The sequence below is a fragment of the Schistocerca americana genome, chromosome 3, assembly GCF_021461395.2.
Source record: "Schistocerca americana isolate TAMUIC-IGC-003095 chromosome 3, iqSchAmer2.1, whole genome shotgun sequence".
In the NCBI taxonomy this organism is placed as follows: Eukaryota; Metazoa; Arthropoda; class Insecta; order Orthoptera; family Acrididae; genus Schistocerca; species Schistocerca americana.
Genome location: NC_060121.1, coordinates 410,644,158 through 410,666,870, shown reverse-complemented (window position 1 = coordinate 410,666,870; position 22,713 = coordinate 410,644,158). Strand labels below are relative to the sequence as shown.

Here is a 22,713-nt window from a genome sequence, read left to right as displayed (position 1 = left end):
ATTGTATAACGCATGTTATGTGATAATAAAAATTGAATTGAATTGAATTGATAGATTATGTAACAGTAAAGCAGGTACTTAAAACCAGCTTTTAAATTTCATAATGTTTCCAGGCCATAATTTGTCAGTTACACTAAATCTGAAGAAACTGCAAAAACCAATAAAAGTAGTAGAATTTCTTGAGAGTTTCTGAGGAAGCACTACATAATAATTAATTGAAACAGGGGTAAGGAATAAAATAGAAAATGAATTGGTAATTCTTGGAGACAAAATAGTGAACATACCAGAGGAACAACAGAGCAATAAAAAAGATCTAGTAGCAGTCCTTAGATAACATGCAAAATATTAAATTTGACTGGACAAGTGGGTGAACATAAAATGCAGCAACTACAGATGCCTAAACAATGAAGATTTTCAGAAAGTGCAAGTGGCACAGCAGGCATGGCTAGAGGAGAAAAGCAAAATTGTAGAATCATTAATTATATGGGTACAACAGATACACAAATGAAAATAAAAACTCCCTCAAGTGACAATTGAGGTAAGTGGTATGAACATTAAGAGCACAACTGTCAAGCCACATGGCTGAAAGTTAGTGGGAATGTACAACTTAAGGAAAGGCATTACAGAAAGGGAAGAAGAAACTGGTATGATGAGATGGGGGATGCAGTAATGGCAGAAAATGTGATATTGCACTAAACAACCTAAGCGCAAACAAGGCACATGAACTATATAGAATTTATTCAGAATTTTTAAGTGCCTTGGGAGAACCAATCATGATAAAACAGTTCCATTTATAGGTACAGATAAAATGGCATCAGACTTCAAGAATGTAATAGTCCCCAAAGCAGATGCTGACAAGTGTAAGTATTATTGAACCACCAGTTTAATAACTTGGTTGCAAAATGCTAATGTGAATTATCTACAGAAGAATGGAAGTAATAGTAGAAACTGACCTGAAAAAGGTGAATTTTGGTTCCAGATAAATACAGGGTTAGGTGAGGCAATACTGGCCTTCTCATTAAGTTAGAAAATGGACTGAAGAGGTCAAACTGAGATTAACTGCATTTGTGCTGTAGACAAACTTTTAACAAGGTTGACTGGAATCCACTCTTTGAGGTTATGAAGTAATTAGACATAAAATAAAGGTAGTGAAAGTTTTTCTAAGACTTTTATAAAAACCAGACTGCAGCTATAAGAGTTGAAGGACATGAAAGGGAGACAGTAACTGACAAATGAGTGAGACAATCTGGCAGCCTATCCCACATGTCATTCAATATGTACATAGAGCAAGCAATAAAGGACACTAAGGTGAAATTTGGGAAATTAATTTAAGTTCAGGGAGAAGAATAAAAAAACTTTAAGGGCTGTCTATGACACTGTAGTTCTGCTGGATATGGCAAATAACCAGAAAGATAAGCAGTATCAATAGTGCCTTGAAAAGTGATTTCAAGATAAACATCAATGAAAGTGAAACAAGGGTAATGGAGTATAATCAGATTACATGATGTGTTACTAAGGACATTAGATTATAAAATGAGATGCTAAAGGTAGTAGAGGTGTTTTGTTATTTTGGCAGCAAAAGCAAAGACATAATAAAATATAGACTGTCAACGGAAAGAAAAGCTTTTCCAAAAAAAAAAAAAGTCTGGAGTATAGTCTCATATGGAAGTGAAGCGTACAGCACAGACAAAGGAGAGTAGAATTGTTTTAAACATAACATTACAGAAGAATTCTGAGATTAGATGCTTAGAGCATATGACCAATGAAGAAGTAATAAGTAATGAAAAGACTATTACACATCTGAGGGCTTCAAGTGTGTGTGTGTGGGGGGGGGGGGGGGGGGGGGGTTATGAAGGGAGACTACGGTTTGAATACATTATGCATGTTCAGACATAATATACCGCTTGCAGTATATTTCCACAGTGTAGTCCAGTGTGGAGAGCTGCATCAAACCAGACTACAGAAATAGAGAAAGACACTTTTACACCTTACAGATTTCAACAATTTAGTTATAAGAACACATTGTCAATAGCTCTTGCATTATGATCTTCCATCTTCCTTTGTTATGGAAAATAAAACAAAGGTAGGCATCAACAACTTTAAGTCCTCTCTCAGTACTATGACACTTAAAAATCAATATACAAGGGTTCGAACTTAAATAGTGTCAACTGTTTATTCACAACTGATATGAAAGAGTTACATGTTTGCACCTGTTACTGCCCTTCAAAGTAGTCACCCGCATTGTGTAGAATCCACTGCCAGCAATGTGGAAAGGTAACTATGATGTACAAAAGTACTGTATGTGTGAAGCCCTGGTCCGGTGTAAAAGAGCACCTGATGGCCCAAATAAGATCAGCTTAAATAAATAAAAAAATGAAATATATTTCAGCAATACATTTGTTAATTTATCACTTTGGTGCTATCCTTTTCCACCTGAACCCACACGATCGTGCGGGTGCGGTTTTTATTTTTTTACGACAAACTGAATCTCTTGCCTTACTACCAACCGACCTGCAACGATCATGCAGGTTGTGCGCTACGCGTTTCTCATTTTTATGTTATCATTCGGCGCCAACAGATTGCAGCACATGTTGTTTAAGTTGATCGATAAGTGAGCATTATGCCGGCACCTGATTAGTAGCTCGTAATTAAGTTAAATTGAATTGTTTTGGCGATTTGCTTGATCTGGTTATTTATAATAGTGTGTACAACGTTGTGATATTGATAATTATTAGTAACTTCATATCTTTGCACAGTAATTGTGCGTTAAATTTGTATTAGCACGATTGTGCAGGTTAGGTGTGGACTGTGTAACTTCATCCTCGAGTGGGTGTTGTTAATTGTGTCATTGGCCTCCCTATATTACTGCTTTTCATACAGTTTTGAATGGGAAAGTTTTTATGCACATTCCCGTTATTGTATGCAGGTTTATCAGACAATCAAATCCGTTCAGTATTAGAGGATTCGGATTTGAGTGGCACTTCGTCAGATGAAGATGACGAGTTTGTTCCTTCTCCTTCAAATATTCAGCAGGCAGACGACTCGTCTGATAGTGATTTGAGTGCCGAAGAAGTTCCTGAAGTTCCTGAAGAGCGCAGTGTCACAGAACGTGTCAGACCACTGCTTTTTCGGAGATCAAATTTTGTTCAGAAGTTTCATCCACCAAACATTAATTACAGTGCTGTTGAGGTCAGTGACAAAGAGGTGCGATCTGAGTTACCTATTTCGTGTATCTTTCCCATTTTCTTACTAAAATATCTTCTTTTTAATTCTAGAGTCCTTCACCAATTGGAACTTCTGCTGAAATGTCTGTTAATATTCCAGTGAAAAGTTTTCTGAAGAGGCAGTGAAACATACAAATATGTATAGTGTTGCAAAGACAGGGAAATCCCTAGGGACTACAGCTCATGAACTGAAGGTGTTTTTTGGGATAAATTTAATGATGGGGTGCATAAGGTATCCTAGGCTACCCATGTACTGGAAGAAATCTATTTCTTTATCAGCTATTAGTGACACTATGTCTAGAGACCGGTTCCTTGGTCTCAGGAATAATGTGCACTTTGTTGATACTATAAAACCACCTGAAGAGGCTAAAACTAATAGACTGTGGAAATTTCAGTCAGTGATCGACACAGTAAGAAGAAGATGTCACAGTTTGCCTCGTAGCTTTAACTACTGCAGTATTGAGAGCTGAAGAGTTTCAAACACCATTAGATGATATGTTAAGCACCTCCACAAAGGCAAAAGTTTACAAACCCCATCCGAAACAGGTTTGGACAGGCGATATGATGGGTATGATCACTGGCCGACAGTGGATGATATTTTGTCACCACGAACATGTCAGTATGAGTGCTGCAGTTCCAGAACAAAGAGAAAGTGCATAAAATGCAATCAGTACTTATGTCTTGCAAAAGGAAAGGACTGTTTCAAATTATTTCACAAAAAGTGAAGCAGTCTGAACCATGACTTCGTGTTACAAAATAAATAAATAAAAATTATTATTAATTTTTTTTGCCACAGAATATGATTTGCAATCTATGTAATATTTTTTATAATAACTAATAAATAAAAGTAATGAAAGAATAATTTTTTATTCATAACTGTTCCTCAGGTAACTTATAATATCAAACAAATAGCAGTAAGTCAGAGAATAATTTTGGTGAAATAAAACCTGACCCTCACGATTGTGCTAGTTGTTTTCCCACTACATTTTTTATGGAAGAGTTTTTTTTAATTATTTTTCCCAGTGTCTACTATGCCCAAGTATACAGAGAATTCAACTTTATTCACTATTTACAAAAAAAAAAAAGGTGTTCAGGGTGGAAAGGGATATGGGAGCTGTTTTCATAATTTAATTCACTAAAGAACATATGGTATTAAAAGTTACTACCTGTGCCATTTACTGTGCATGAGAAGCTTCTAAAAAAATATTCATTGCTACCACTTCTGCTTTGTCATTGAGCATGTTCTGCTCATGTTTTAATTTCAAGTTTTTGATTGAGGTATAGTTTGTAGCCATTGTTTAGTTTATGATGTATTAGTAAATTATTATCTTTGCTGTCAAAAGACAGTGAGAGTAGCTATGACAGATTTGCTAGGAGTTTGTACCTAAATGCATTTGTGTGTTCCTGAAACCTAGTTTGGTAGCTTTGTCCATTCTGACTCACATTCTACACTGGGCCATTTGTCTTGTAGATCCCCATTTGGAAAGTTTGTCTTTGTTAAATTTTATGTTGTGTAGCAGTCTACTACATAAATTACTGCAAAAATTATTTAACAGTATCATGCCATGTTTACAAGACATTAAGTTCTACAAACAAAATGTGAATGACATATTACAAAATGTGAATGACATATTAATAATAAAAGAGAGGGAAAGCAAGCAAGAAGTAGAGGCACTAATTCAAGGTTTCAACAGAGTGCAAGTGAACTTTCAGTTTACATATGAATATGAATGTCAGAATTCAATAAGCTTTCTTGATGTCGCCATTATCAGGAAAAAAGTGGACATATTATTGTTATTGCCACACTCACACACACAGAAAATTGTCAACTGAGATCATATAATGTAAATTTTGTGGGAAATTTAAGTGTATATCAAAAGGAAGGCTAATGTGAAATGGAGGTGGCACATCTGTCGCAATAGACAAGAGACTCAAATCCAATCAGATAGAAACTGAAGCTGCACGCGAGATTGTTTGGACAGGACTCACTATCAGAGGCGGGCGTAAAATTGAAATTGGATCCTCCTGCTGCCTGGCAGACGCATCTCCTAATGTAACCAGAAACTTTACAGAACATCTCAATTGATTTGTGTATAAGTTCCTGAATTATACTGTAATCATCAGTGGATACTTTAAACGACCAACAATCAACTGGGAAAATTATAGTTTTGTTAATGGTGGGCGTAATAAGCCATCCTGTGAAACATTACTAAACGCCTTCTCTGAAAACCACCCGGAACAGATAGTTCGGAACCCCACTCATGACGCAAATACATTTGATTTAATGGCAACAAACATACCTGACCTCACTGAGGATGTCACATCAAAACTGGAATCGGTGATCATGAGACAGTTGTGGCTTCAAAGTACAAAGGGTAACTAAAACAAGCAGGAAGATATATATGTTCATTGAACTAGACAAAAAACCAGAAGTTTCATATCTCAATGATAAACTTGAAACATACAGCACAGGGCAGGAACACACAGAGGAACTAACGGCTAGATAGATATGTACCCAGTAGAACAGCTTGCATAATAGGTGTAAAACAAAACACAGGACTACTGATAAACAGATGCTGAATGAAACATATTTGGCTGTCAAGAGAGCATTGCATGAAGCCTTCAGTGACTACCATAGCAGGATACTGTCAAATAATATTTCACAAAACCCACACAAATTCTGGTCATATGTCAAAGCTCTTAGTGGCACCAAAGTTAGCGTCCAAACCCTAGCAAGTGAGACAGGAACTGAAATTGAGGGTAGCAAAGCAAAAGTTGAAATCCAGAATGAGATTTTCACTCTGCAGCGGAGTGTGCACTGATATGAAACTTCCTGGCAGATTAAAACTGTGTGCCCGACCGAGACTCGAACTCAGGACCTTTGCCTTTCGCGGGCATGTGCTCTACCATCTGAGCTACCGAAGCACGACTCACGCCCGGTACTCACAGCTTTACTTCTGCCAGTATCTCGTCTCCTACCTTCCAAACTTTACAGAAGCTCTCCTGCGAACCTTGCAGAACTAGCACTCCTGAAAGAAAGGATATAGCAGAGACATGGCTTAGCGACAGCCTCGGGGATTTTTCCAGAATGAGATTTTTCACTCTGCAGTGGAGTGTGCGCTGATATGAAACTTCCTGGCAGATTAAAACTGTGTGCCCGACCAAGACTCGAACTCGGGACCTTTGCCTTTCGCGGGCAAGTGCTCTACCATCTGAGCCACCGAAGCATGACTCACGCCTGGTACTCACAGCTTTACTTCTGCCAGTATCTCGTCTCCTACCTTCCAAACTTTACAGAAGCTCTCCTGCGAACCTTGCAGAACTACCACTCCTGAAAGAAAGGATATAGCGGAGACATGGCTTAGCCACAGCCTGCTTAACTCTGTTTTCAAATATTCATTTAGAATTTAGAAAGGAAAACTCAGGAGAATTGCCCCAATGTAATCCTTGAGCTACCGAAAATATGAGTGAAATCAGTATTAGTGTCACTGATGTTGAGAAACAGCTGAAATTGTTAAAATTGAACAACGTTCCAGGGGCTGATGAAATCTCTATCAGATTCTAAATTGAATTTGTGGCCGAATTAGCCCCTCTTCTAATTATTATCTATCATAGATCCCTCAAAGAAAAAACTGTGCTAGTAGTTGGAAGAAAGGACAGGTTACACCCATCTACAAGAATAGTAGTCAAAGTGATCCACCACAATACCATCCAATATTCTTGACACTGATTTGTTGTAGAATCTTAGAACATATTCTGAGCTCCAACAAAATGAGGTATCTTGAACAGAATGACCTCCTCCATAGCAACCAGCATGGATTACAATATCATAAATCATGTGGAATCCAACTTGTACTTTTCCCACATGTCGTACTATACACTTTGGATCAAAGCAGTCACATAAATACTGCATTTCTTGATTTTCAAAAAGCATTTGATTCAGTGCTACACCTTTTTTTATTGTCAAAAATTCTACCATAATGTGTATCGAGTGACATTTGTGGTTGGGTTGAGGTTTTTTTATTATGGAGGACACAGCATGTTATCTAGGATGGAGTGTCATCATCAGATATAAAAGTCACGCCGTGTGTGCCCTAGAGAGTTGTGTTGGGACTCTTGCTGTTCATTCTGTATATTGATGACCTTGCAGACAATATTAACAGTTACCTCAGACTTTTTGCAGATGATGCGGTTATCTATAATGAATTACTGTCTGAAAAAAGCTACATAAATATTCAGTCAGATCTTGATATGATTTCAAAGTGGTGCAAAGATTGTCAACTTGCCTTAAATGTTCAGAAATGTAAAATTTTGCACTTCACAGAACAAAAAGTTTATTATTCTGTGACTATAATATCAATGAGTCAGAATTGGCCAACTCATAGGTTCAGTTGTGCGTAAAGCAGTTGGTAGACTTTGGTTTATTGGTAGAATACCGGGGAAGTGCAATCAGTCTACAAAGAAGATTGCTTACAAATCATTCATGTGGCCCCGTCTAGTATATTGCTCAAGTGTGAGAGACCTGTACCAAATAGGACTAGCAGGGGATTCTGAATGTATATGGAGGAGGGCAGCACAAATGTCAGAGATTGTTACAGTGACAGTGAAGAAACTTAACTGGCAGACTCTCGAAGATAGAGGGAAACTACCCCGAGAAAGTCTACTAGCAAAACTTCAACAACTGGCTTTAAATGATGACTCTAGGAATATACTACAGCCCCTACGTATCGCCCACAAAGGGGTTGTGGAGACAAGATAAGAATAATTACGACACACACAGAAGCATTCAAACAATCATTCTTCCTGCACCTCATATATAAATGGAACAGGAAGAAACCCTAATAACTGGCACAATGGAACATACTCTTTGCCATGCACACTGCGGTGGTTCGCAGAATACAGATGTAGATGCAGATGTAGAAAAGGTTATTTTTCCACCAGCAATAAATTATGTAATGGACTGCAACACAATTTAAAGTCTAACAAAGACAAATTTTTGAACTCAGGTATTTACAAAATAGAGTGTAATGAGTGCCCAGTGCAGTAAGTGGGTCAGACAAGAAAAATTTTCTAAGCCAGATTTCAGGCAAACATAAATATGATTGTGTACAATGTACCTAATAAATCTGCCTAAGCTATTCACATTAATGACACAGGATATGCTTTTGACACCATAGATAATAATCTAATAACACTTCATAAACTAAGAAAAGGCCACAAATTGTACCTCTGCCAAGAACCTGAAATCTTTATTCAAAACAGAAAACAGGGGCAAAATACACTCGATGATAAAGCTGAGACACCAGAAATTAATTTTTTTGCAAGCTTCCACACAATACTAGAAAATTACAGAACAACTTTTAGTACCATCTGTTCTTTAGTGACCTAAATTATTAAAACAATTCCCAAATCACCAAATCAATACATTAACAAATAATGCTAAAATATAGGTCTATAAGTTTTTTTTGGAAATAATGACATGTTTAAGAGAAAAGGATTGTAAAGATCTGAACCTTCATATACACATTATCTGCCTCTTTGATTATTAATGTAAGCTGGCAATGCTCTTGAACTCACAAGGCACTTAATTTCTACAGCTGTACAATCCCTGTACTGTTTGTATTGTCGTTTCATGTTTGTGGGCCATTTAATGACCCACAGGGTTCTTCTGGAACATCTTGTTTGTAATTCTGTTCATTGTTTAGAATTTATAACCCCAATGACATATTACAATAATAAGTGAAAACTGTATCTTATTTGTTGCAAAATGAAGTTCAAAAGGGACAACTGGTTATATGTAGCAAATAAGATCATAAGGTAAACTTCTGATCCACCTGCAGATGAGGGTGTATCCCGTGAAACAGACTATGGAAGGAAATAAAAATGGCTGACACAGATAATTTTTTAAATTTATATTTTATGTCAAACAGTTGCAGTTTGCATACCACAGTCCAACATGGGCCACATTAGGTTATTCCTTTTAACTGCTTAATGAGATTCAAAAAAATTCCTGCTGGTGCTCATTAAACTATGTGTACTATTAACTTATGTCTTTCCATTGTCAAATCTATTTAAGGACATGCACGCTGACGTGGAGGTGACTGTGTGCATGGGTGTGGTCTTGGGCATGGTACTGGTGGTGATAATGTGATCCCTCAGATTTTCTTGGTGTGATTGATTAATGGTGTATTTCTGAGTGTTCAGCTAAGTTCCCCTTTCTATTTTTGCACAATATTTCAACGACCTACACAGTCATCTTCTTCATGTGTGGAGAGTTGTGCTGTTGTTGTACTCACCTGATTGGTTGGCGCTCATATGGTGCTTACTCATACCAATGTAAATCACAGCTCCTGATGAAGGCTAGAGGATCGACCATCAAAATATTGTGTGAGAATGTAAACATAAACTTGGCTGAATGCCAAGAAGCACACCACTGTTGGTGGAGGCAATACTGGTGACAATACCAAAGACAGAAATTATGCTGCTTAATAAGCAGCATACAAATCTCAATAAACTATTAAAAACATTTCAGAATTGAAACAGGTAGACACTTGGGAAAACTAGACAATGGGAAACTGACCTTTTCCCGAATGCAGTTCGTGTATGATCCATTATTGATAACAAGGACCCTCTTTCATCACCACTACTGCTTGCAAAAACCTCCAAATTCTGAAGGGCTGCTGCACTCAACTGCAAGTGCTTTTCCAGCGATGTAAAACTTGTTAACCTATACAAATGACACAAATACTGTCTTAACAATATTTCATATCTCCACAATCATAGTTGCAAATATTATATTTTTTTTGAAAAAGTACTCACCCAAGGCAAAAAAAAGTATGAAAAATCACCAAAACCATACAGAAATAAAACAAGCTTTAACAGTTTTTTTTTTAGTGTGAAAGGATCATCTTTCATGAACTAAAGCAGGAACCAGAGAACTTTGAAAGACAAAATTAGTGAGTTTAGTGAGTCTAGAAACACTCAGGAGAAAAATATGTTAGTTGTGAAGAATTATATGATATGAGCATGAAAGAATGTCTCTGGAGACAAACACAATCTTTTAAACATGAAGGAAGACATTGACGGATTGATGCCATTTGCTAGATGATGGCTGGGGAGGGCAGGAGGAAGGGGGTTGGGGGGGGGGGGGGGTGGAAAGGCTAGAGCTGTTTACAATGCAGTAAAATCCACCACCCATCAATTACGAAAAAATGTCATGATGCACTAGATTATGACAGTGAGAATCATTAATAAAAATGGCAAACTGCCATTCAGAACACAATGACCTCATGACCTCCCGTTGCCAGCACTTTAAGGATGAGACCTGACACTTCACAAAACTTCAAAACCTGTGTAACACTGGACTTGGTGTCAGTGAGAATGAAGGGTAAATCTCCAGCCAAAATGAGAGTCGCCCTTATAACAGTATGCAAAAACCACACAGAAAAAATACATTGTACCAAAATTGGCATACCACAAACTTTACAGAGTGGTGAAGCCTCCCACTAGAGGGGGAAACCATGTCTCACTAGGAAATTTCCAATGCACAGTTTGCTGAACAACACTTCCTGCCATCAGTGTGGTTAGCATGAAATCTGTCATGTCTGCTCGGTCAATTTGAGGGACTGCAGCTTGTCGTCCACTACTTCCACCCAGCAAAAACAATCCCCCTTGCCTCAGTGTTCGATCTGCTGTAAGGTGGCATGGGTTATCTGAATCAAATGGTCTTCTGGATAAATGCGATGGACTGCTTGTAGTACAGTGAGTGAGCCAGAGCAGACTAGAAACCTTTGAATCCACTTCAGGGCTGTCACGATTCCCCATAATTCCACATCTTAATTTGAAAAGTGTTTTGGAAAGCATGCTTGGAAAACACTGTTGAGGAAAAAAGCTGAAGAACATAGAGCTTTCCCTTGCTGCAAGCCATCTGCATATACAGTGATAAAACTGTAGTATGTGTTTAAATTGAACTTAATAGATTCGTAAAAATGTAATCTGGAATACAATGGAAAATCCAGGACGGACTGTAACAATATTAGGAAAGTTGGTACTCACCATATAGCGGAGATGCTGAGTCGCCGATAAGCACAACAAAAAGACTGTCAAAAAATTAAGACTGTAGCCAGTAAGACACACACACACACACACACACACACACACACACAAGACTGCAGTCTCAGGCAACTGAAGCCACACTGCAACTCAGCATCTCTGTAGCAACTTTCCATTTTATAATACTGTTATAATCTGGAGTACAAGTTTCTTGTACTGCATCAAGCCTTAAATCACTTTGGTCTCTGAAGACACTAATGCTACAATTTGTTCCACCCTGGCTGTATATTCAGAAGTCTCATATAACAAGATCTGTAAAACAGTCATTAAAATGTATTGCAAATGGCTTGGCCATATGAGGCTGATTCCCGAACAGCTGCTCAAAAGTTGTGGTGGATTTCTGCAATAAAAGCTAATGATTGAGGTAATGCTAAGGTTTTCAGAGCCTTTCGAGCCAGAAGTACTGCCAGTGAATCTAGAGTGATGGTTCATCAGCCTCTGCACACAGCCTCTGAACTTAGCTGGTCCATAGGCTGCTGATGATACCTGAATGCCCTAATATTGGACAGTGCTATTGTTAGGTCTGGTATGATTCTTGCCTGTTTTCCATAATGGAATTAGTATTGCCTCCTTCCAAGTGGTGGAGTACTGTCCATCAAACCAGATCTGACTGAGCTTGCCTTTGGCTGCAGGGCACAGACGACACAGCATAGCATAATGAGTCTGATCCAATGCTGGAGCAGTATCTCTGGTTGCAGACAGAGCTGATTTCAGTTCCCACAAGGACAATGGGTGATTGTGGACCTCCTCACTACACGAGAAGAAGCAGAGATGCCTCATCTCCATAGCCCTACGGAACATCTCAGTGAAAGTAAAAAAGTGTTCAGCTAGAATGTGAGCTATGTCTTTAGGCATGGGCACCAAGACTCCATTTTTCAACAAGGTGGTAAGGGGATGTGTATTTCCCTTGTCTGAAATCCACCTTACTGATTCCCAAACTCATGCAGTGCATGCAAAGTGATTAATGGAAGTTGCAAATTCCTTCCAGGAGCTCCTCTTCTGTTCTTTTACCATTTGCCTTGCTAGTGTTCTCATAGACCCGAGACATGAGGATTTTATTTAGTTAGATGCTGTTTGAATTTCCACCAAGTCAAGATCTTCCATTGGGATTCCATGAGCCACTAGGGAAACAAATGTTGATCCAGACAGAGCCCCATGTTCCTGAGTAAACCTTACACAACACAGGGACAACAAGTGCCCCAGAGTTTGTCCACTAGAGACTTTTTTTACCTCAACAGCCATTTACCCCATCAGTAAATAGCACACCTCGCATGTGAGGCTTTTTTCATAGCAGTCAAGGGGATGAAGCCAAGGCACCTGTTTTCCAAGACATACAACATAGTTCTGCTGCACCTAATGATGGCCCCTGAGATATGGCCAGAGTTCATGGTAGAAGAGGTGTGTGGTGTTGCCCAGTTTCCAGCTCGGGAAACCCGGGGTCATCTTGCATCTTGCCAGCACCCAACCACTGCTAGCAGAGTTGCCTGCAGGAAAAACAGCCCTCCCTTCCCTCATTTGTGGAACACTCTTCATCAGGCCTCTCCATTGAGGCCTGTCTGGTTTGAGTGGCCCTACCACCTCTATGTTACTGCCAGCATAGCCTTCAGCAGCATTGAGGCACATTAACCCTCCCAGCTGGCACTGAAGATGCCTACAATAACTGCAGTGCCCCCCACTCCCCAATTGAGAAGTGTAAAATTTAAACATATGTGTTGACTGAATGAAAGAGAGAAAGAAAAATTAGATACAGGGAACAATTGTATTGTTTAGCTGAAAAGGGATAGGTGGAAATGAAACAGACAGATTAAACAACAGCACAAAGCTCAATCTTATAAAAAATCCTGTGCATGGCTATCAAACCTAACATTTTTGCACATTGTGTCAGGAAGTTTGAGAGATTTGATTCAAGGTGTTAAATGGCTTTCACATATTTATTGCAATTATAAAGAAAGAAAATATTTTCTTTTGTGTATCTAATCACCAACATTACTCTGCTTTAATAAACTTCAACAAGGATATTCACTTTTTCTGGTTTTCATCTTCAAGTTGTTCCAAATTTCTTTGTTCCTTGAATTTACACTTTCCCCAAAAAATAAAAGGCAGTTTTATTTGAAAACAACATGCTGTCAATTTTGTGTGTGCTTTTAAGTGTGTGTGGCTCATTTTATGTCTGCATTAAATTCTTTTAGCAAAATTCTTTAAATTCTTTAAATTCCTTGTATGTTCATCTGCAAAGACAAAGTTGTTATTTGTTTAGTTATGTATGAAATACAGATAAACAAATATGATGCATCCCACTTTCAAAGAATGCCTTTTAATAATTAATTGCTACAAACATTAAAAATACTTAAATATCACTTTATTTTGTTCTAATTACTGTGCTGACAAAAAATGGTGTCCTACCTTGCAGCACTCATTCCATCCTGAAGTTTAAATTGTGCCAGATGCTGCCACAATGCACCCAGAGCCCTGATCACTACTGGTGTTAATTCATTCAAAGTCAACACTGGTTCAGAATAGCCTATTGGTTTGTCATTTGGGCTGCTCAGAAATACGGCAACGACAGCCAATGCTTTTGAAAACTCATATTCTTCATCTGAGAGTCGATCCAGACATGCTCCGCTATCAGAAATCAGAAAACAGCATTTTAAATGAAAAGTGTAACCAGCAATCACAATTAAATAATAGCATGAGAAGGTTTACTGTCAGCATTAACAGAAATGTTATGATGATCTGTTTATCAGAAATTAAAAACTTATACAAAATGAAAGAAATGTGCATGAGGCTTTAACCATATACTTCATGGGTAGTGGCTATATATTTTTGCAGCAGTTTCAATAATCATTTGTATTAATACTTCATATATAGTTGTATGTGGCAGCAACACATATCTTCAACATAGATTTAGATATTTTCTATGCTTCTGGCTCAAATGCGTCAGTAAACAACTACCTATGTTTTAATAAAGTTTCGGTGCTTGTGCTGAGTGTTTCTTGACTCAGTATTTCTGCAGGATTTAGATGAGCTAATCTTTTTTCAAGTTCTTCTCTTGTTTTCAGATCATCAAATGAGTCATATATAGCCTCACCAGTGCTGGGATCAAATGTCTGCAACCATAAAAGAAGAAAAATGAATCATGTTAAAAATTACTTTGTATCAGACGAGACATGACTAGAAAACAGAAGCAGTTGAACAATGGAAACTCCAGGTAGGAATATCAACAATGCTGGAAAAGAGAGGTTGTTATTACCAGAAAGAAGAAACGTCACTTGCAGCCAGGTACAAGTAAAAGGCACAATTAAAAGACACTCACATTTGTGAGTCTGCAACTTGACATGCCTTCTTTACAATAAGTAGCCATCTATCTTCTCCTACATTGCTGAAAACAGAAGTAAGTTACTCAAATAATGCTGTTATCAGCCCAATTAACATGGTAATTATATGAAAGGACAGTAATTTTTTATAGATATGTCACACTCCATCACTGTCACTCTCTCTTATAATAGTCAAGAAATAATTTACACTGTGATACCTCTGTTCTGTCATACATGTGTTTATTTTAATGAGCTACACTAACTAAACTAAAATGCTTGGCCAAAATAAAAACAATAGTAAGATCGTATCAACATGTTACAAGAATGGTAGTCGGTAGGAATTATGACAGGTTCCTGGAATGAGACCAGAAGGGAGACTGAGATGAATCACTGGAATGAAATAACGTTTGAAGAGGAGAGGAGAAGAGTGGGACAGTGTGGAGAGGGTAAAGTGGTGGGTGAACAGGAAAAAATGGAGAGGCTTTTGTTCCAAACAGACTCAGCCAGGGGCTGGAAACTGAAGAAGAAGAAGAAGAAGAAGAAGAAGAAGAGGATGATGATGATGATGATGATGATTAATCAAAATTAAATAATTGGAGGAGTAAAGGTAAACCCTCATCATATAGTTGAGGTGCTGAGTTGTCCACAGACACATAAACAAGACATATAATATTGCTAGCTTTCAGACAAATCCTGCTTCAGAGCTAATACAACACACACACACACACACACACACACACACACTTGGTGGTGGTGGTGGTTAGTGTTTAACATCCCATCGACAACGAGGTCATTAGAGACGGAGCGCAAGTTCGGGTTAGGGAAGGATTGGGAAGGAAATCGGCCGTGCCCTTTCAAAGGAACCATCCCGGCATTTGCCTGAAACGATTTAGGGAAATCACGGAAAACCTAAATCAGGATGGCTGGAGACGGGATTGAACCGTCGTCCTCCCGAATGCGAGTCCAGTGCACACACACTTGCACAGCTACATTTTTCCAATTAACAGCACTGTGTTGGCACTGCAGCTCATCTTGAGTGAGGGTTGTGTTGGGTGGAGTGGACAAGGATAGAAAGGAAGTGAGGAGTAGGAGGAAGGGTTGTGGAAAGATGGGTGACAGCAGGGTGGGAGAAGTGGCAGGTACGCAGGATAAATGTGGCACAAGTGAGATTGCTCTAGCTATAAGAAGGTAGAGGTGTGCACATTGCACAATGATAGGGAGGAGCAGACTAGGAGGGGAAGAGAGATACTGCAAAGACAGGGAGTAAGTGTGGGATGAGTAAAGTTAGGCTAGAGCAGGGGCTACTGAAGATTGTGGTCAGAAGGACTGTGCAATTAAAGAACATTTTGCAAGGACAGTACCCATCTAGGTAATTAAAAGAAACTGATGTTGGGGGAAAGAATCCAGGTGACACAGACTGTGAAGCAGCTCCTGAAATCAAACACTGCATTCAGCGGCATGTTCCATCACTGTGTGTTCAACTCTCTTCTTTGACATGGTTTAGCAGTGGCCATTCATTTGGGTAGGTGGCTGGTTGATGGTCATGCTCACTTAAAAGACCGTGAAAAAGTTACAGCAGAACAGGTATGTTATATGACTGCTTTCACAGATGGCTCTGCCTCCTACAGGATAGGATATGCCTGTTAGGTTCTGCCAGTGACAAGCTTTTCCATCCCTCCCAAAGTGGTATGCCACTGTCCATTCTACCTACTCCAGAACCTTCCAATGTCTCTGATTCAAACCTTCCACTCAACTTGGAACCAGGGGATTTCAAGATGTTGCAGGGACAATCATGTAGACTGTGAACTTCAATGAAATTCCATGAACAAGACTTGCCCTCTCAAACTTCTCTGCCAGTCACTACAATGATCAGTGCATGACCTTAGAGCCTTGTTGGCAGGCATTGTTTGTTCCAATGTTTGTACAGTTTGCAGCTAGTTACATCGATTCCTGCAATGACTGCCACAACATCCTGTCCAACAAGCTGAATGAAACATTCAGGCATACATACTGAGCACTGAAGGTGATTTTTCTTATACCCTGCTATCATTTCTCAAAGGATTATTATTTATTGTATTTATGCTATACCAATATTGACTTATTCATTTGGAGCAGTGAAATGGAGTAACACAGAACTAGAAGCACTCAATACACTTACATGATCACAATGCCACAAATATAGAATACATCACATACATTCAGCAACAGAAAGATTCACATTAAGCAGAAAGGAGGAAGGGGATTTATCGACATAAAAAACCTAAATTATGGACAGGTAGATAATTTAAGAAAATTCTTTATAGAACGAGCAGAAACTAGCAAAATACACAAAGTATTATTATTATTTCTTTTCTTTCTCAGACTTTATGTCTGGTTAAAAATGGAAAGTGACGCGGATCTTGATCAAGCGTGACTTCCTTTTAACTGTACGCTATATGCTACATTGCATTTAGGAGCTTTCGGGTAATTCAACAAGTAACAATAATTACAGATTTCTGTAGTTGTATATACAAGTTTGGATGTAGCTGTATTGTGTTTATGTACTGGTGGATATTGTGTGGTATGACTCCTGTAGTTGATAGTATAATCGGTATAATGTCAACTTTATCCTGGTGCCACATGTCCTTGACTTCCTCAGCCAGTGGGATATATTTTTCAATTTTTTCTCCTATTTTCTTCTGTATATTTGTTGTATTGGGTATGGATATTTCGATTAGTTGTGTTAATTTCTTCAATTTATTGGTGATTATGATGTCAGGTTTGTTATGTGGTGTTGTTTTATCTGTTATAATGGTTCTGTTCCAGTATAATTTGTATTCATCATTTTCCAGTACATTTTGTGGTGCATACTTGTATGTGGGAACGTGTTGTTTTATTAGTTTATGTTGTATGGCAAGTTGTTGATGTATTATTTTTGCTACATTGTCATGTCTTCTGGGGTATTCTGTATTTGCTAGTATTGTACATCCGCTTGTGATGTGATCTACTGTTTCTATTTGTTGTTTGCAAAGCCTGCATTTATCTGTTGTGGTATTGGGATCTTTAATAATATGCTTGCTGTAATATCTGGTGTTTATTGTTTGATCCTGTATTGCAATCATGAATCCTTCCATCTCACTGTATATATTGCCTTTTCTTGGCCATGTGTTGGATGCGTCTTGATCGATGTGTGGCTGTGTTAGATGATACGGGTGCTTGCCATGTAGTGTTTTCTTTTTCCAATTTACTTTCTTTGTATCTGTTGATGTTATGTGATCTAAAGGGTTGTAGAGGTGGTTATGAAATTGTAGTGGTGTAGCCGATGTATTTATATGAGTGATTGCTTTGTGTATTTTGCTAGTTTCTGCTCGTTCTATAAAGAATTTTCTTACATTGTCTACCTGTCCATAATGTAGGTTTTTTATGTCGATAAATCCCCTTCCTCCTTCCTTTCTGCTTAATGTGAATCTTTCTGTTGCTGAATGTATGTGATGTATTCTGTATTTGTGGCATTGTGATCGTGTAAGTGTATTGAGTGCTTCTAGGTCTGTGTTACTCCATTTCACTACTCCAAATGGGTAGGTCAATATTGGTATAGCATAAGTATTTATAGCTTTTGTCTTGTTTCTTGCTGTCAATTCTGTTTTCAGTATTTTTGTTAGTCTTTGTCTATATTTTTCTTTTAGTTGTTCTTTAATATTTGTATTATCTATTCCTATTTTTTATCTGTATCCTAGATATTTATAGGCATCTGTTTTTTCCATCGCTTCTATGCAGTCGCTGTGATTATCCAATATGTAATCTTCTTGTTTAGTGTGTTTTCCCTTGACTATGCTATTTTTCTTACATTTGTCTGTTCCAAAAGCCATATTTTTATCATTGCTGAACACTTTTGTTATCTTCAGTAATTGGTTGAGTTGTTGATTTGTTGCTGCCAGTAGTTTTAGATCATCCATGTATAGCAAATGTGTGATTTTGTGTGGTTATGTTCCAGTAATATTGTATCCATAATTTGTATTATTTAGCATGTTGGATAGTGGGTTCAGAGCAAGGCAGAACCAGAAAGGACTTAATGGGTCTCCTTGGTATATTCCACACTTAATCTGTATTGGCTGTGATGTGATAGTATTTGAATTTGTTTGGATATTAAGTGTGGTTTTCCAATTTTTCATTACTACGTTTAGGAACTGTATCAATTTAGAATCTACTTTGTATATTTCCAATATTTGCAGTAACCATGAGTGGGGTACACTATCAAAAGCTTTTCGGTAATCAATGTATGCGTAGTGTAGCGACTTTTGTTTAGTTTTAGCTTGGTATGTAACCTCTGCATCTATTATCAGTTGCTCTTTACATCCTCGTGCTCCTTTGCAACAGCCTTTTTGTTCTTCATTTATAATTTTGTTCTGTATTGTATGTGTCATTAATTTCTGTGTAATGACTGAAGTTAATATTTTGTATATTGTTGGTAGACATGTTATGGGGCAATATTTAGCTGGGTTTGCTGTGTCTGCTTGATCTTTAGGTTTCAGATAAGTTATTCCATGTGTAAGTGTATCAGGGAATGTGTATGGGTCTGCAATGTAACTGTTAAATAATTTAGTTAGATGTGAATGTGTTGAGGTGAACTTCTTTAGCCAGAAATTTGTTATTTTATCTTTTCCAGGGGCTTTCCAATTGTGAGTAGAATTAATTGCTTGGGTGACTTCATGTTGCAAAATTATCACTTCAGGCATTTGTGGTATCATCTTGTATGTGTCTGTTTCTGCTTGTATCCACCGTGCGTGCCTGTTATGTTGTACCGGGTTTGACCATATGTTGGTCCAGAAGTGTTCCATGTCTGTTATGTTTGGTGGATTGTCTATTTTAATGTGTGTGTTATCTATTGTCTGGTAAAATTTCTTTTGGTTTGTGTTGAATGTTTGGTTTTGTTTCCTTCTATTTTCACTTTTTTTTGTATCTTCTAAGTCGTTTGGCCAATGCTTGTAATTTCTGCTTCTTTTCATCTAATTGCTCTATCGCTTCTTGTTGTGAGATATTACCTAACCTTTTTCGTTTTTTGTCTGATATTTCATTTCTTATAAATTGTGTTAGCTGTCCAATGTCTTTTCTCAGTTTTTCTATTCTGATCTGTAGCCTATGTTGCCATGCTGGTTTTGTGGGCTTCTTCTGTGTGTTGGTTGGTTCTGATCTCTGCCTAGTGTGTATATTTAGTGTAGTGAGTGCTCCTATATAAATCAATAGTCGTAACTCTTCCATAGTTGTATTTTCATTTATTTTGTTGTGTATTTTGATTGTGTTGATAGTTGTTATTATTGTTTCGACTTGTGGGTTATTTGGTGGTCTACGCAAGAATGGTCTATGTCTGTATTTGTGTCTTTGTATTCTATATATGTCAGCTGAAATTTTTCTTCTATATCTAACATGTGTGTCACTTCGTGTTCTATTTGTGCTTGTTCTGGTGGCTGTCTTAAGATTTCGTTTTCCTCTGATTGTTTAATTGATGCGTGTTGTTCTTTGTTTGTTTGCTCTGGGATGTTTGAGTCCATTACTGTATTTTCTTCTTCTTCTGATTGCACATTATTTTGTTCTAGTATTTGTTGTACTTGTTGTTTGACATTTTCTAATTCTGACTGGGGTATCCAGTTATTTTTTATTAGTACACAGATCTGATCAGCTAGTCGTTGTTCTGTTAAACATTTTAATTCTGGGTATCTGGTAATAAATGTTGTGTATGCTTGTGATCTGTATCCAATTGTGTTTGTTCCTAAGTTTGTTGGTTGGTAATAACAGAACATGAGGTGTCGGTTAACTTCATCTGACCATCTCATCCTCTGTCTTTGTTTTCCTTCTAGAGTGGTCGCAGGAAGCATATCCTGCAAAACACCTTTATTTGGCTTTAAATCATTTTCCGTTTGGCTAGCAGTGTCGTTACCATTGTGGACGGGCATAGGGTTCAAGCGGCGTCCCTGACCATGACAGCGTTTGTCTGAGGCTTCATTAGTTCTGTCCTGAACCAACTAATCACACTAAAAGGGGGGTTAGCCCTATTAGGGGTTTGTTCTTTTCGTCGCCTTTTACGACTATTATTATTATTATTATTATTATTATTATTATTATTATTCACCATGTGTTTGGACTGTCAACAATTAACAGCTTGCCCTCTACCGATTTGCATTTTCTTCCTCTCAAGAGATGAAGTATGTTGTGCCAGTTCAGTTACAATTTCAGTCACAGGAGGCAGTACTTTAAGCTTGTTGGAAGGAGAATGAATTTAGTACCTTGAGTTTTCTCTTGTCTCTGGCTCCTTTTGTACAAGGCCCTTGACCTACTACTATCTCCCCACTCACAATAAAGAGGACAGGTGCCGTATTTCACAGAGGGCAAACAGTATCCACAGGAGAAGATAGTTCTTGAGGTATATTTGGCACCTCTGATGATACCTTCTACACTAGAGGACCAAAGATGAATGCTGCACTATCAGTTAATCCTTCTCAAAACAGCAAAAATCAAGGATCATTAACTAAGCATGTCATCAGGCTTAGCAGGATAAAATCTAAAGATTTTGCTGTAAACACCTGTTTTAATGCACACTGAGAAAGTTACAAGGCACAACTCATCTTATATTGTGATGAGTAATTAACAGCATAAAATAGGGTTTGGTCATATGACAGTGTAGGCTTAATTGGTTGGGTAAAATTGAGTATCAGGTAAATGAGGAAATATATTTACACATAGTGAAAGTTGCAAAGCATATCTTCAGTGGTGATTGTAATATGTCATTCTTTTATATTGATGTAATACTAGTAACCCAACCCAGCCTTTAACAGTTAGCACTAAGTGTCCATGGCTTGATGACTTGTTTATAATATATCCTGATATACACAAACTTTTTTCATGAATCAGACTATCTTTCAGTGAAAACCATATCAAACTATCTATAGTAGTCCCACAAACAAACACAAACATACACACAAAATTCAAGCTTTCGCAACCAACGGTTGCTTCATCAGGAAAGAGGGAAGGAGAGGGAAAGACGAAAGGATGTGGGTTTTAAGGGAGAGGGTAAGGAGTCATTCCAATCCCGGGAGCAGAAAGACTTACCTTAGGGGGAAAAAAGGACAGGTATACACTCATGCGCACATACACACACATATATCCATCCGCACGTACACAGACACAAGCTTGCGTCTGTGTACGTGCGGATGGATATATATGTGTGTGTGTGTGTGTGTGTGTGTGTGTGTGTGTGTGTGTGTGTGTGTGTGTGTGTGTGTGTGTGTGTGTGCGCGCGCACGCGCGCGCACGTGCGCGCGAGTGTATACCTGTCCTTTTTTCCCCCTAAGGTAAGTCTTTCCGTTCCCGTGATTGGAATGACTCCTTACCCTTTCCCTTAGAACCCACATCCTTTCGTCTTTCCCTCTCCTTCCCCCTTTCCTGATGAAGCAACCGTTGGTTGCGAAAGCTTGAATTTTGTGTGTATGTTTGTGTTTGTTTGTGTGTCTATCAACACACCAGCGCTTTCGTTTGGTAAGTTACATCATCTTTGTTTTTAGATATATTTTTCCCACATGGAATGTTTCCCTCTATTATATTCATATCTATAGTAGTCGCTGAGATAAGCCGCAACATACAGACAAAAAAATGCTGTGGGGGGTATGTTAATTATAACATGTATAGAAGACGCATGAAACCTGCTATGAAGGAAAATCTTCAAGAATGTGAACCAATTTACAAATATAAGCTATGCAGCTCATACATAACTCACTGTGTTGACTTGCTAAAAGCTATGGAAATTCTTATTTTGATATGTAAATGGAATTTTCAAGCAGTGATCTATATCAAGAAAAAAGATGACCAGAACCCAAACACAACAACATGTGAACATGAGACCAAACATTATTTACATCACAACAGGAAAAACAAAGTTATAACCAAAAGTAATCTTCTATATAGGAAATAAAGTTATGAATTTGACATCCATGAAAGATCAAAGATAAAAATGAATTTCATGCATTTAGAAAAGACATAAAAACCCATATACTAGATTAGAGTTATTATACCCTTAAAGTTACTAAAAATTA

At 37.9% G+C, this 22,713-nt stretch overlaps 1 protein-coding gene across 2 annotated transcripts in view; it reads right to left on the bottom strand.

Moving 5' to 3' along the window:
- LOC124607449 (DNA mismatch repair protein Msh3-like) overlaps nt 1-22,713 on the bottom strand; it is a 365,016-nt gene that overhangs the window by 256,759 nt on the left and 85,544 nt on the right. For both annotated transcript variants that reach the window (XR_006978833.1, XM_047139784.1), the window contains exons 7-9: nt 14,289-14,443; nt 13,740-13,958; nt 9,805-9,951 (exon numbers count right to left, since the gene is read on the bottom strand). Coding sequence is in view for 1 of the 2 variants with exons in the window: in XM_047139784.1 (XP_046995740.1) it covers nt 9,805-9,951; nt 13,740-13,958; nt 14,289-14,443 (521 nt within the window). In the remaining variant the exon portion in view is untranslated. The remainder of the gene's footprint in view (nt 1-9,804; nt 9,952-13,739; nt 13,959-14,288; nt 14,444-22,713) is intronic.